The sequence below is a fragment of the Microtus ochrogaster genome, linkage group LG3 (assembly GCF_000317375.1).
Source record: "Microtus ochrogaster isolate Prairie Vole_2 linkage group LG3, MicOch1.0, whole genome shotgun sequence".
Lineage (NCBI taxonomy): Eukaryota > Metazoa > Chordata > Mammalia > Rodentia > Cricetidae > Microtus > Microtus ochrogaster.
This window is the reverse complement of record NC_022029.1, coordinates 27,353,722-27,369,873: the sequence shown is the minus strand read 5'-3', so window position 1 is coordinate 27,369,873 and position 16,152 is coordinate 27,353,722. Positions and strand designations below refer to the sequence as shown.

The 16,152-nt window shown below is 41.1% G+C and overlaps 1 protein-coding gene across 1 annotated transcript; it reads left to right on the top strand.

Annotated features, from left to right (window-relative positions):
* Positions 1–281: 281 nt before the first annotated feature.
* Positions 282–3,032, top strand: LOC101996624 (cullin-4B-like). Its single transcript, XM_013351300.1, is given in 3 exon segments — positions 282–1,351; positions 1,353–1,983; positions 1,986–3,032. Coding segments are annotated over 3 exon segments (2,748 nt in total).
* Positions 3,033–16,152: the final 13,120 nt, after the last annotated feature.

The window sequence follows — 16,152 nt, the reverse complement described above, 5'->3', positions numbered from 1 at the left end:
CTGTCTGGTTTAACCACCACCAACTCAGTCAATGGAGCAGGTGACCATTGAGCTGCTAAGTTATGATTATCCCTGGTTTTCTGATCACCATAACAGATTATTACTAGTAAGAATCAGGTCATTTTGTAAAACTCTCCCGATCATTTATTTCCTATCTTCTTGCTTTCCCCACTCTCATAGATGACTCTACATGCAGACTAACAGACTCCCTCCTCTTTCTTGCCTGCTGGGAATCAGAGACAGCCTAACTGCAAGCACATAGTATTCATTGAAAATGTGGCATGGCCCCACCACCTCAAGTCCAGCGGACCCCAAGGCTTCTGGATCAGAGAGCTATAAAAAGTGTCTGCCCAGGCACTTCTGGTTTTTATTCCCTCAATCCCTCTGCTGCTTCTGCTGCTGCTCAGAAGGTCAGATCAGCCACTGATGGTAATACCAGCACCACTCCGCCCACCTCTGCCAAGAAGAGAAAGTTAAACAACAGCAGCAGCAGTAGCAGCAGTAACGAGAGAGAAGACTTTGCTTCCATCCCTTCCTCCTCCACGCCTCCACAACTTAGAGATTCGGCGTCCCCTTCAACCTCGTCCTGGTGCCTCGGGGTTCCAGTGGTCACTTCCAGCCACGTACCGATACAGAAGAAGCTGCGTTTTGAAGACACCCTGGAGTTTGTAGGGTTTGAAACGAAAGTGGCTGAGGAGGCTTCCTCATCTTCCTCATCATCGCCCACTGCTGCAACCTCACAGCAGCAGCAGCAACTTAAAAATAAGAGTGTGTTAATAATTTCTTCTGTGGCTTCAGTGCACCATGCAAACGGCCTGTCTAAATCATCTACCACGGTCTCGAGCTTTGCTAACAGCAAGCCTGGCTCAGCTAAGAAGTTAGTGATCAAGAACTTTAAAGATAAGCCTAAATTACCAGAAAACTATCCAGAGGAGACATGGCAGAAGCTGAAAGAAGCAGTGGAAGCTATTCAGAATAGTACTTCAATTAAGTACAATTTAGAAGAACTCTACCGGGCTGTAGAAAATCTTTGTTCTTACAAGATTTCTGCAAATTTGTATATGCAGTTGAGACAGATCTGTAAAGATCACATCAAAGCACAGATTCATCAGTTCAGAGAGGATTCGTTGGATGGCGTTCTTTTTCTAAAAAAGATTGATGAATGCTGGCAAAATCATTGTAGGCAAATGATAATGATCAGGAGCATTTTTTTCTTTCTGGATAGAACTTATATTCTTCAGAATTCCATGCTGCCCTCCATTTGGGACATGGGATTAGAGTTATTTCGGGCTCATATTATAAGTGATCGAAAAGTTCAAAGGAAAACAATTGATGGCATCCTTCTCTTGATTGAGAGAGCGGAATGCTGAAGCAATCGATAGGAGTTTACTTCAAAGCCTTTTAATTATGCTGTCTGATTTGCAAATCTACCAAGACTCTTTTGAACAACAATTTTTAGAAGAAACTAACCAGCTTTATGCAGCTGAAGGTCAAAAGTTAATGCAAGAAAGAGAGGTTCCTGAGTATCTTCATCATGTTAATAATCGCCTAGAAGAAGACACAGACAGACTTATGACTTACTTAGATCAGACCACCCAGAAGTCACTAATGGCTTCTGTTGAGAAACAACTTCTAGGTGAACATTTAACAGCCATACTTCAGAAAGGTTTCAATAACCTTCTTGATGAAAATCGAATTCAAGATCTGTCTCTTCTGTATCAGCTCTTCAGTAGAGTTCGAGGTGGAGTTCAGGTTCTCTTACAGCAGTGGATTGACTATATCAAGGCTTTTGGAAGTACTATTGTTATTAATCCTGAAAAAGATAAAACCATGGTTCAAGAATTGTTGGACTTTAAAGATCAAGTTGACCATATAATTGATACCTGCTTTCTGAAAAATGACAAATTTATCAATGCTATGAAAGAAGCATTTGAAACATTCATTAATAAAAGACCAAATAAACCAGCTGAACTGATAGCTAAGTATATATAGATTCAAAACTTCGTGCTGGCAGTAAAGAAGCCACAGATGAAGAGCTTGAGAAAATGCTGGATAAAATAATGATTATATTTAGATTTATCTATGGCAAAGATGTGTTTGAGGCCTTCTATAAGAAAAATTTAGCCAAGCGCCTATTAGTGGGCAAGAGTACATCTGTAGATGCTGAAAAATCAATGCTGTCTAAACTGAAACATGAATGTGGAGCTGCATTCACCAGCAAGCTTGAAGGGATGTTCAAAGACATGGAACTTTCAAAAGACATCATGGTTCAGTTCAAACAGTATATGCAGAAGCAGAATGTACCTGGCAATATTGAATTAACTGTGAATATCCTGACAATGGGTTACTGGCCAACATATGTACCTATGGAGGTCCATTTGCCACCAGAGATGGTAAAGCTTCAGGAAATTTTCAAGACATTTTACTTAGGCAAACACAGTGGCAGGAAACTCCAGTGGCAGTCAACTTTGGGACACTGTGTGCTAAAAGCTGAATTTAAAGAGGGTAAAAAAGAACTTCAGGTCTCTCTTTTTCAAACCCTGGTGCTGCTAATGTTTAATGAAGCGGAGGAGTTCAGTTTAGAAGAGATCAAGCAAGCTACCAGGATAGAGGATGGAGAATTAAGGAGAACACTGCAGTCACTAGCCTGTGGCAAAGCTAGAGTTCTGGCTAAAAATCCAAAGGGCAAAGATATCGAAGATGCTGACAAATTCATTTGTAATGATGATTTCAAACACAAACTATTCAGGATTAAGATCAATCAAATCCAAATGAAAGAAACGGCTGAAGAACAAGCAAGCACTACAGAAAGAGTTTTTCAAGACAGACAATACCAGATTGATGCTGCAATTGTCCGAATTATGAAGATGAGGAAAACACCTAGCCACAATCTTCTTGTTTCAGAAGTCTACAATCAGCTAAAATTTCCAGTAAAACCTGCAGATCTAAACAAGAGAATAGAATCCCTAATTGATTGGGACTACATGGAAAGAGATAAAGAAAATCCAAGCCAGTACAACTATATTGCATAGAATGTTGGCCTCGGAACATCTGCTGTCATATGCCATAGCCATTGGATAAACTAACTTGTTGAATCTCATGTTATTTCACTTTTTTTATACTTCCGATGACCAAATGAAGCAGTGTAATGGAAATAGTTGCGTGGACTTTTCTCAGTGGTTAACATGCCCATTTAAAGAGTAATACTTAATCTTTAAGAAGAATGTTGTTGAACTCTTTGCATGTTATTTAGTATGATGTGCAGAAAAGTCTTTAAGAAAGTTCCTGGTCTTCATAATTCCTTTTGGAACTGGGGAAGAGACCCCTATGGCCATTAGAAGGGGGGAGGGGGATTCTTATACATCATCAATGCAACAAAAGGTTTATTTGCTTAAAAGTCACTTAAAGATACTTAAACTGCATGCAAACTTTATTTACTGTACAGAGTTCTGGATGTATTTATCAAATAGAAAAACCACCCTGGACTTGTTTGTTCACCCATTTTGTGGTTTCCCTTGAAAAGAAAAATAAGTTGTTATTGCTGTTGGCATTCTGTTACACTTAAGGGATTGGTTAAGAAACCTTATTTGGAAACAAATTTTTAAAGTAGGGTGACAGTTACTTCCATAATACCTTATATAGTCACATCCTAAAGGTTTCCATTTATGAGTATGGGATGTGTACACAAGACTTAGCCCCAAATTTACTGAGCTGATTAACAGTACTTATTAAGTAGATAAAATAGAAAAATTGCTGACCACCTTGCACTAGAAGAGCATAGTAAGAGGGGGAAATCCAGTTCTTTTTATTAAAAATGAATACTGTATGAAAATCACAGGAGACCGAAATCAACCTGTTTTGTAGATTACAGGAACAAAAATCACCAGCTACTTTCCATCGTGCTTCAATCTTTAAATGTTGTTTGGATCGTTTGTCTTTAACTTGGGCCAATTGTCAGTTATTAGAGGCTTCCTAGGGTTTGCATTCCAGTTTTTTCTACTGAAGTAGGATTTTTTTGGAAGAATCTCTTCTCTGTTGGATGAAAGCTTTAACTTTCATCCACCTCCTGACTTGCAGAAACTCTATATATGCTTCTCCCTTGTCTCCCTTATACACTTCCTATTTGAAAATGTCAAGTCCTGGATTCTTTTTTTAAAATTGCTTGAATTTAAGAGTTCTCATAGCCACTAGACACCTTCTTTTCAGGGAAATGTCCCCAAATTGTTCACACACACAAAATAACAAAAGTATTGTTCTTCAAATTCAAAATGTGAGTAAAAGACTTCTCTTCATTACCAGAGGGTTTTGTTTTTCCTTCTGGTTTCCATTTCTATGAAGGGAATTGATTACTGGAGAGAAGCAGACAGTTTTAGTGTTTGCTTTTCAATGAGAACTTCTTCAGTGCTTCAGTCACCAGCATAGGCCCTGGCCTTCCGAAACCAATCAGGGGAGCTGCTTAGATCTGAACCTTCAACTTGGTTCAGATCTTATGAACCAAGATCTTATGTCTACTATTGATGGTTTTCTTGAATTCTCAGAGAACTGTGGCCAGATATCTGTACTTTAACTTGCCCATTTCTCTTTATTGCATCAACTTGTACACTGTTTGACTATATATAGTATTTATAATTAACTTCCCAATTCTTTTTGAGCAGCTATTTTGTATATTTTTATTCAGCTTCTCCCTGATTTCCTTACAGGAGCTCTTTTGGCAAGGAAATGTGGCTGTTCTGTTTACTGGACCATCAACATCAGTGTTGTAATTCATTCCTGTTGGTCTCTGGGGTACGGAGACTATTACACCACTCACTAGTTAACTTTTACAGAATTTTTAGGTGGAGTTGTTTCTACTAGGAGGCTCTTGATAACTACCTTCATTATTTTGAAGGTGGGTCCCTTTTCTGAGGTTCTTAATTCTTTGAAAATTTGATTCTGTCTCAGTTGAAAAACTAGCCAGACTATTTAGGGAAGCTGGTTAAGACACTGAAAAGTGATGGCAAACTACGTTGGATAATTGTGAATTTCAGTTGTTCTGTATCACTTGAATTTTTGTGATTTTTCCCCCCTGTGTATGTGGTGGTTCAATTTTTCTCCAATAAAACTTTTATTTAAAAAAAGAAAAGAAAAGAAAATGTGGTATGGAACTCCCATCTTCGTCTAAAATATATAAGGAATCCCCTTCACTCAGTCACATGGGCAGGAGCTCACTAGGCTAGTTGCCTCTGCCTCCCTAGTGCTGGGATTAAAGACTTGTGACACCACTGCCAAGCTAGGCTTTGTTTTCTGTTAAGTCAATTTCCAGAATTCACCATGACACATGTTACATACAGGTTGATATATATATATATATATATATATATATATATATATATATGTGTGTGTGTGTGTGTGTGTGTGTGTGTGTGTGTGTGTGTGTGTGTGTATACCTGTTGGTTTCTGGGGTATGGAGACTATTACACCACTCACTAGTTAACTTTTGCAGAATTTTTAGGTGGAGTTGTTTCTACTAGGAGGCTCTTGATAACTACCTTCATTATTTTGAAGGTGGGTCCCTTTTCTGAGGTTCTTCATTCTTTGAAAATTTGATTCTGTCTCAGTTGAAAAACTATTTAGGGAAGCTGGTTGGGATGGATATATATATATCCATCCCATGGAGGAGTAAACTGGGGCCAGATGTCTTTTCTACTATCCCGAAGCATCTTTCTTATAATTATAGACTGACATTTCTCTGTCCATTTCAGATTCTTTTTTTATTTTGTCTTTAGAGGGTATTATTGTTTATTCATGTGTGTGCATGTATGTTTGTAGTGCATGTGGGTGCAGGTGCCTTTGGAGGCCAGAAGATATCCCCTGGTTCTGGAGTTACCTGTGGTTGTGAGCCTGGGTGCTGAGAATGAAACTGGCCTTCAACAAGAGGAGCAGGCACTCTTCAAAGTTGAGCCATCTGGTGATAGAAAGTTGACTCACAGATTAAGAGCATTTGTTACTCTTGCAGAAGATCTCGTTGAATTTTCAGTGTCTACATGGTATTTCACAGTGACCTGTGACTCCAGCCCCAGCAGATTCTTTTTGTTTGTTTGTTTGTGTGTTTATTTGTTTGTTTCTCTGTGACTTTGGAGCCTGTCCTGGAACTCACCTTGTAGACCAGGCTGGCCTCGAACTCACAGAAATCCCCTGTGTCTCTGCCTCCCAGGTGCTGGGATTGAAGGCATGTGCACCACCATTGCCTGGAATGGGGATCCTCTTCAAACCTCAGTGGGCACGAGACATGTATGTGATACACATATATACATGCGTGCAAAATACTCATACAATATAAAGGCCATCTTTCCAGCCTCCATTTCCTTCTTCTTAGGGAAAATCTCTATTCCAACATTTTAAAATATTTTTGGCTGTCACTTCTCAAAACACTCCTGTTTTTTGCTTCCTCTTTCAATATATAACCTCACTATTGTTCAAGGAAAAAGGAGCATGTGCATGTTTCTAAGTAAACACTAGCTTTTCCATGAGCCATGGGTTAAGGCAGACCGTGATTCCAACCACTGTTATACAATGCCTCCTCTACTATGAATACATTTTCTGTTTACATAGGGATGTACTAAAAACTGTTTTCCTTTTCTGTGACTGGTTGTTATTAATCTATCTGTGTTTTTTGGTTGTTAATCTGTCTGTCAATAGTATCATATAGTGTTTGTTTCTGTGTGTCTGCATGTGTCTGCATGTGTCTCTGTCTGTATGTGCATATAATTCATGGAGGTCATAAATCAAAGACTGAACTAGAAATGTCTGTCAATTACTTTTCCACCTTATTGTTTTGAGACAGGACAAGCTTCCAATTCAATAAGAGTCCTTTTCTCAAGGCAATGAGGCAGAGACCCAGATTGAAATATCGATCTGACCTCTGGCATGTGTGCGGATACACCTACATATTCACATGCACAACACAAATACACAGCACACAACACACACACACACACACACACACACACAATGAATGTTTATGCTCCCTGGCTTACCATTTGCTCTAGAGTGTAAGATCACTAATTCTTGGAATTTGCCTCCTTCTTAGAAGCCCCAACCCATAGACAAGGTTTCTCTGTGTAGCCCTGACTCTTCTGGAACTCACTTGGAAGACTCAGAGATCTTCCTGCCTCTGCACCCCAGTGCTGGAATTAAAGGTGCACTTTCAATTCCAAGCTGCACTCCCTCCTATTTCTTCACATGTGCTTTCTGAATGACAGGATCTCTCACCGAACCTGAAGCTCATCAATTCAGGTAGACTAGTTGCCTGAGGAGCTTCAGAGGTTCACCTATCTCCACTGTACCTCTGTGGAAGCTATGGCGTATGCTGCATACTGGCGTACTGTTTTGCTTTTTAACGTGGGTGCTGGGGATAAGAGCTTAGTTCCTTGTGTTTGACAATGGGCATTTTACCAACTAAGTGGTCTCTTCAGCCCAAAAACTTTTTTTAAAATTACATTTGAAGGGGGTGGGGGGAAATCCATAGCGTGTGTGGAGAACAGGGACAATGTATGAGAATCAGTTTTCTCTTCCTACCTCTGTTCATACCAGGGGTTAAACTCAGGGAGTTGAGCTTGATAGAAAGCTGTGTGGCCCAGTCATGACAAGCTCAATAGGGTCTGAGTTTTAGATTACCTGGTTCCAGGAAAGAGCACAAAGAGAGACCACCCAGGCATCACCCAGGAATGGACCATCCAAGGAGAAAGTACCTTAACATTCCAAAGGAAATTCCCGTTCCAACCATTATAGATGGGATTGCCTAATGTCCTTTAGCCCATCACAATCCATCCCCTTTCACCAGGGCACCCCTAGATAAATATCAGCCAATCAGGAGTCATAACCTTAGAAATCCCTCACCCTAACCCCTGATATTATTTTAAAAAAGCAAAACCACCCCAACTGAGCTCATGGGTCTCTCATTGTGCCAACGCTTTAAACAGAGAGTCTGAGTTTGAGCTTGAAAAAGAATAAAGTCTCTTTGCTTTTACGTATGAGACTCAGTCTCCTTGTTGGTTTTAAGGGGGGGATTCCACAAACTGGACACCTTTATCTGTTGAAATTTCTCCCCAGTCCCCAACAGTTACTCTTAAAGTCTGTTCATGGAGGCATGGGTACTTGAACTTGACTTTCTAGCTTCCAGAACTATATGGTTTTTTTCTTAAAAGTTTGAGCTTGAAAAAGAATAAAGTCTCTTTGCTTTTACATATGGCACTCAGTCTCCTTGTTGGTTTTAAGGGGGGATTCCACAAACTGGGCACCTTTATCTGTTGAAATTTCTCCCCAGTCCCCAACAGTTACTCTAAAAGTGTCTGTTCTTGGAGGCACGGGTACTTGAACTTGACTTTCTAGCTTCCAGAACTATATATTTTTTTCTTATAAATTTCCCTCACAGGTGTATGTCGACTAGCAGACATACACAGAAATTGAATTGGAAGAAGGAAATGGGGATTTAGTGTAACAAATCTTTCAAATATGGAAATCAATAGTGGGTATAAGTTGAAAGAGTTTTGACCTGAATGCTAGGGAAAGGCCTCTTTGGGGCAGGCTAGATGTCTTAGTGGTTAAGAACATTTGCTGCTCCTGCAGAAAACCTGAGTTCAATCTCAGAACCCATGTCAGAAGCTCACAACCTCCTTTAACTCCTGCTTTAGGGGATCCAACACCCTCTTCTGGACTCTGCAAGCATGCACATACGGACACTTAAAAAATAAAATAAAATCTTTAAAAGCCCATGTTATGACAGCAACTCAGAAGGCACTTCCCTTGAAAGCTCAGGCAAAGAAAGAAGCCGTAGAGAAATCCTGAATCAGTGGTTCTCAAGCTAATGCTGAGAGCCTGAAATACATTTCCTCATGTTGTAAAGACCTCCAACCACAGAAGTACTTTTGTTGCTGCTTCATAACTGTAATTTTGCTACTGTTATGAATTGTAATGTAAATATCTGTGTTTTTCAATGGTCTTAGGTGACCCTTGTGAAAGGGCTGTTTGACCCCCAAAAAAGGTTGTGACCAGCAGGTTAAGAACCACTGTCCTGAATTCTGTCAGACAGGATTCAAGTACGATAGAACTGAATTTTGATAGGGAGGGAAAAAGACAAAGACCACTCTGATAACGTCTTTGAAAAAAGGAGATCTTGCTGGACACTGGAAAGCAGCCATTCTTATGATAAAATGGTAACAGCTTGACTTTGTTTTGTTCATGCCTTATATAATTGAAGAAGTTCAAAGTCAGATGAACACCTATGTTGCTGGGTTGAGTTGCTTGTATGATTCTTATTGTGGTTTGAATGGAAAATATATCTGCCTTAGCTCATGTATTTGAACATTCAAGCTGTAGCTGGTGGCACTGTTTAGGGGGCCTTTGGAATCTTTGAGAAGTGGAGCCTTGTAGGAGGAAATATGTCACTCGGGAAAGGATCTGAGACTGTATAGCCTACCCCTGGTAGTGATGAACAATGCCTTTAGAGGATAAATTTACTGTGCCAAGCTTTGGTGAGGGAATTCATTCAACCAACAGCCTTTTAGATACCAGCCATTAGGGCATGGTCTGAGGTACTATAATCACAGACAGGAAGCTTGCTTAGCCCTTTTTTCCTTTCACTTGGTTGGTGGTCAGAGTTCAGTTTGCAGCTCCCAGTGCCCACAGAGCAGAAGAACACAGCAGCTTTCTATTGTGAATGTTCCCTAATAGACATTGGTTAGTTATCCTTTGCTATGGGCTCTCACGGACCTTCATTCACAGCGCTACAAGGCTTGTAAAAACAAAATTATTTTTAACTTGTATAAGTCATAAGGAAGTTGCTCTACCCTGAATGATGGACCTGCTCTTGGGGAAGCTTGTCTTTGTTTGCTTCTCTGTGTAACAGTCCTGGCTTTCTGAGAAACTCACATTGTAGATGAGGCTGTACTTGAACTCACAAAGATCCGCCTACCTTCACTGCCCAAGTGCTGATTAAAAGGACTGGGCCAGGACCAAACCAGAAAGAGTTTTCTAGGTAAGGACCCAGCTATTGTTAGCCAAGGGATTATTTTTAAAAAAGTCATAATTTTGGGGAGTCAAATCTACTTATCCTGTCTGGGAACAGGAAAGGCTTGATTTTATAACAGACATCCAGCAGGTGCCTCAGTCATACAAGCATGTATTTCATATGAAAGCATAACTTAGCAGTCAACCTGTTTAATCTTGCAAGCCGTTACTAGTAAGAAGAGCTGAGGCTGTAAACTATTTTGTAGCACTCAGCAATTTTTTAATATTCTTGCAGAGGGTCCAAATTCAGTGCCTAGCACCTACGTCAGGCCATTCATAATCACTGATATCTCCAGTTCCATCAGAGCCAATGACTTCTAGACCCCCTCAACACCTGTAATTCCTCATGCAAAGACACTCTCCACCCCCCCACAACATACATGTATCTTAAAATAAAATAAATATTTTTAAGAAAGAAAGAAAACTTAAAAAGTACTTTATTTAAAAAAAAAAAAAAAGAATTGATCTCCTCCCAGTTCTGAATGCAGAAACATTCAAGATCAGGAAACCTGTACTTAGTGAAGACATTCTTGCTACATCTTCATATTCAGAAGGGTGAGGGTCAAGAGAGAGTAACGTATTTCTACAAGACATTGTAGTACTAAATTTAGGTTGTAAAGGGACAGCCCTTGTGCCTAGACCACTCTCTTCTGTGAAAGATCACAGCACTAGTCTGTCGCCCTAGGAATTATTCTTTATACATAGGATTTTAAGGAAACATGGAGACGATAGCACAGAATCACACATCAGTTTCACATCAAGTCTAGGGCCTGAGCCCTGTGTTTAAGAACCTGAGAATAAATTTTCATTTAGACTCATCATAATTACAAAGAAGCACTGATACCTGTCATGTTGGGAGTATTGTGCCCAAGTCACAAGGTAAAAATATTTACCAGACCAAAATTGATATAAAAGGTTTTTCTTGTGGTTGTTTTTGGGTTTTGGTTTGGTTTGGTTTTTGGTTTTTCGAGACAAGGTTTCTCTGTGACTTTTGAGCCTGTCCTGCAACTCACTCTGTAGACCAGGTTGGCCTCAAATTCACAGAGATTTGCCTGTTTTGCCTCCTGAATGCTGGGATTAAAGGCATGTGTGGGAGCCCACAGATTTGACTACATTCCATTTTGACTTAAGGTCAGAAAGTTGAAACCTATTCTTGACCCTCAAGGCTGTTGTGCCCAGAGTCAGGACCCTGAAAGATTCCTCAAGAGACCATATCTGATGGAAAAACAAAGAGTCTTTTTTTATTATAACAGCATGCTGATCCTACACAAAGACATCATCAACCCCGAGAAGGGGGTGGGGCTTCTTCTAAGCCTTCCTGAGGGGAGTGTCTAAGGAAGTTAGGTCATTTTAGATATGGTTGGCTTAAGCAAGTGGAAATCATATCAGTATATTTTAATTGACTAGGACTAGTCAGGGGTTAGTCAGGGCTACAGTTTTCCATTTTGAGGCAGGCCTGGACAAATCCCGGGCCCTGTCCTGGAGCTGCTGTGGAGGCTGACTCAGGCCTGGCCTGGGGGTTAGTACTCTATCAGGTCTCCTCCTTGCTGTTGGGGGCGTTGGAGACTGATTGTCCCTTATTTGTATCGTTTCCTCAGAAACTGCTTGTCCACTCTCAGGAAACTGAAACCGAGGTCTGATCTGAGACTGAGCAGCCTGTTATGGCATCTGCTCAGTCCTTGCGGAAGGCCAGAGAACTGGATGCTTGATGGAAGGTGTGGTTTACTAGATATCTTGATCCTTAAGGCAAGATAACAGAATATTTGATCGAAGGCAGGGTTACTGGATGCTTTGAGAATTAAGAAAGTAATTACACTCATTTGCTTCTTTTATCACATAAGGAAGTCTTTGGCCCTCCCCTTTTGCTTGAGGTATATAAGGGCTATGAGAAATAAATTTGGGTGGTTAACAGTATTCACTGGATGCCCTCATGACTCTATCTCTTTCCACATCCCCCCCCCCTCCCCCGCTTCAGGAGTGAGTCAGATAGGCTGACTAGTTTCCGACAAGCATGTGCCACCAGCATTCAGCCAATATAAAAGCTTTAAGAAAGAATGTACAGATGTATGTTATTGTGCTGATTGTGCTGTCTTTTGTGTTCTGGACTAGAGAAAGACATTTGATTCTGGGAACTGCTAAGAAAGGTATTTTGACTTTAAAACTGGAACTAAGGATTTGATGCTTTGGAAAAGAGCTTTTGTCTGCTTTTGTCTCCGCAGAGGATGAGAACCTGAGGATTTATTCCAGATTTATGTAGTTTGGTTCACGAAGACCCCCTGAAATATTGCAGTAAAATATCCCACAGAATGCAGCACCCCCGCTCAGCAGGAAGTAACCAGACAGATTGACGATGCCCAAATTCCCTAAAAGATTGTTTAAGTGGGGCCCCTTCAGTGGTACCGGAGCAGCAAGCCTGCTTTCCCAAGTTCCACTCCACTCCATGCACCAGTTTGGACCCAGAGCAAAAGTGGCTGGAGTCAGAGGGCAGCTGGAGCAGAGCTTTGCTAGGCGATTATGGCAGAAGGCACATTGCCCCCAACCACTCAGTACCCAGCCTGGGATATGCCATGGTGGTGACAGGAGTATTAGCAAATGCAGCAACAAATGCTGGAGCTGAGACAAGGTGGAGCCATACAGATACAGCTGGGCAGCCACTCTGCATGCAGCAGATGGAAGGTAGCAGCAGGCAAGGGAAAGGCAGTGGTGGTTCCAGGCTCTGCACGCCCAAAAGTCTGCAGCACAAGCGACAGGCTTTTCTACAGCACTTGAGAAGTAGCTGCGGAAGGTCTCCGACCCTGCCTGCTGCCCTAGCCGGTTGTGGTGGTGCACACCAGTAGGATTTGCAAAGGAGGTAGAAGCTGAACAACAACTACCAAGCCATCCTAGAGATTTCAAGATCACCACGGGTGGCAGCTATTGTCACTGCTGCAGCCTCCTTCATGGCAGCTAAAATTGTCATCAGCCAGATGGCTGCTGTGACTACCTTGTAGCTGGCACCAGCATTTAATATCATTCATGTTGACCATAGAATGAGCATGTTTGCTAGGGCATTTTTCAGCTTATAAGAGCAGTTGGATTTCTTGTGGGATTTGCATGGGGTTAGTTGCTCTTTTTTTTTCTAATTATATAAAAAAGGGGGGCGGAGATTTTGGGAGCAGTAAACCCCCAGATCCTAAATTTCTGGTAAACAATTTCTAATGTTTGCAGCTACTTTGAGCACGAGACCCTCAGGAGTTCCTGATGGCAGGAGAGTGGTTTCTGGTGGGTTTGGCTGGGGCATGGTTATCAGTTAAAGATCCCTATATAAGTGGCTCTGGTACACAATAATTCCTGTTTCAAGGATTTTGGCATTAAGGATGACCTGTGTCTCTGTGAGTCTTTGTGTGTTTTAATCACCTTGCCCGGATCACAAACTGTATGGTGGTGCATAGAGCGCAGATGGGTGTGGTGCACCACAGTAATTTTATTATGTTCTCAGAAGAAGAAGGAAGGGAGAAAAAGAAAGGAAGGAAGGAAGGAAGGAAGGAAGGAAGGAAGGAAGGAAGGAAGGATGGATGGAAGGAGGGGGAGAGAGAGGAGGAGGAGGAAGGGAGAGGAAGGGATAGGAAGGGGGAGGAGGAAGGAAGGAAGGAAGGAAGGAAGGAAGGAAGGAAGGAAGGAAGGAAGGAAGGAAGGAAGGAAGGAAGGAAGGAAGGAAGGAAGAAAGGGTGGGTCCAGGATCATCACGAAAACCCAGTAATAAAGTCAACAGTTAGCAAAAACTGCTTTTATTCTTTTTTTAAAAACAATGTAAAATGTATTTATTTATTTATTCTTATGTGTATGAATGTTTTGCCTGCATGTGTGCCCCATGTGTGCGGGACCTACCTGCAGAGACCATGGAGATAGTGTCCTGATCATATCTCCTGGAACTGGGGTTACAGATGGTTGTTAAGCACTAGATAGGTTCTGGCAACAAAGCCTATTCTTGATGTAGCCAAGGTTGTTTGAACTCCTTGAAATCCTACCGCCAGGGGTGTAATTAGGTATCCAACAAACTCAACCCTAGCATTCATTTTTTTCAGAGGTTACTATTTCTAGGGACTGAAGAGATGGCTCAATAGTTAAGAATGCAGGCTGCTCTTCCAGAGGACCTAGGTTCAGTTCTCAGCACCCACATGTCAGTGACTCAACCACACTGCTTGTGCCCATATGGTTTTCTTCAGTGTGTAATTAATCAGACAAATTCAAAGACTAGAAAGCTTTCTTGCATAGTTTGCAGGATAGAGGGGGCTTTCTCTCAACCATGAACAAATCATTTCATGATGGAGAAACTGTGAGCAGGAACAGTGTGCCCATATTGATTGTGTTCCCTGAGTGGATAAGTTACTTTTTTTGATGCCATGACAAAATACCAGACAAAAACAATTTACATAAATGCTGATTTAATATCGGTTTTATGGCAAGGAAGGCATGGTGTTGTGTTGGAAGACAAATGCTGGCAGTAGGTTAGTCTTCTCCTTCCTCAGTTTTGTTCAGTCTGGGCCCCAAGTCATGAGGTAGCACAATGAAATCCAAAGTGGGTCTTCCCTCATCATCTAAATCTCTCTGGATATATCATAAGTGGTTTTTGGTAATTACAAATCCAGCTAGGTTGAAATATTAGCCATCTCCAAGTCTACCTCTTGTCAAGCTGATGCCCAGAAGCATCCTTTTCAGTCATACAATCTATCCCTAGTCCTTACAGGTTCATGACCATCTCATAAAACAAACAAAAAATCAATTCCGACTTCAAAAGTCCCCACAGTCTAAGTACTTTAAACACTACGTAATAGGTCAAAGTTCAAAGATTTTTCTTTCTTAGACTCAAGGCAATCTTGGAACTGTGAGCCCTTAAAATTTTTTTTAAAAATTATAAAGCTCACAGTACAATAAATGATACAATAAACATTTCCATTCCAAAATGAAGAACGGAGAATATAGCATAAGAAAACTGTGCCAAAAGCAAGGCCGAAACCCAGAAGTACAATCACCAAATCCTAAAGATCGTTGTCAGCATCTAGGGCTGTCATTGATACCATCGGGGCTCCATTAGCCTGTATACACCCACTCCTCCACTTCTGTACTCTGCAGCACCCTTAGCACTAGACTGGTTCTATGCCCTGCCCCCTCAGCCCAACAATCATGGTCCTGGCATCTCCTGGAGACTCTGCTGTAACACAGGGCTCACCTCCATAGCTTCCCAACAATGAAAGGAGACATCTCAGGCCATCTTTTCATAGATTTGAATGTGCTACACATTACCTTCCTTGCAGGGAATGCACACGGGACACATATCACCTGGCCTTAGTGTACTTGGAGCAGGTCTCCATAACTCAGGTCAGGTCTTGCATTTTTAATTCATGAAGGATGAAGGATGCTGTCAAGTTCTGCTGTTGGCTTGAGATGTAGACTGGCCCCCTTCTAGCAGAACTAGTCTACATGCCTTAGTGGTTGAACCAGGAAAATTGTTCCCTAGGCAATTATTTTGAGCAAGAGATCACTTCAGCCTCTCCTTCCAAACCATTTTATATATTTACAATGGGTGGGCTATGCTCTCAATGTTTCTTTCCTATTGTTCAAGTGCAAAGCACATGCTTTATTCTTAGATGAACTAAGCTTTTTAACAATGTCAGCCCTCCACCGCAATGTTTTCCTTTTGTGCAACATTAAAATTGCTTTTGGTTTTCTCTACAAACTAGATATCTTCTCTCTCTCTCTCTCTCTCTCTCTTTCGCTCTCTCTCTCTCTCTCTCTCTCTCTCTTTCTTTCTCCCTCTAAACCCAGATAAGAGTGGTAAGAAATAACCATGACACACTGAATATTACACTGTCTTTAAATTGCCTTGGTCTAATAAAACATGTCTTTTAACTAAACCTCACTCAAATTCTTTGGACATGGGCAGAATGCAACCAGATTTGTCAAAATGAAATATGCATGGTTTCTCATCCATTTACCAAGAGAGAGATCATTCCTTTTTGAAACCTAAGGAGTATTCTTTATTTTCCTAATTTCAATTGGCATTTTGACCTTCCACACTCCCACCAAAATGGCTCGCTAAACCCTTTATAGCATTCCAGGGCTTCT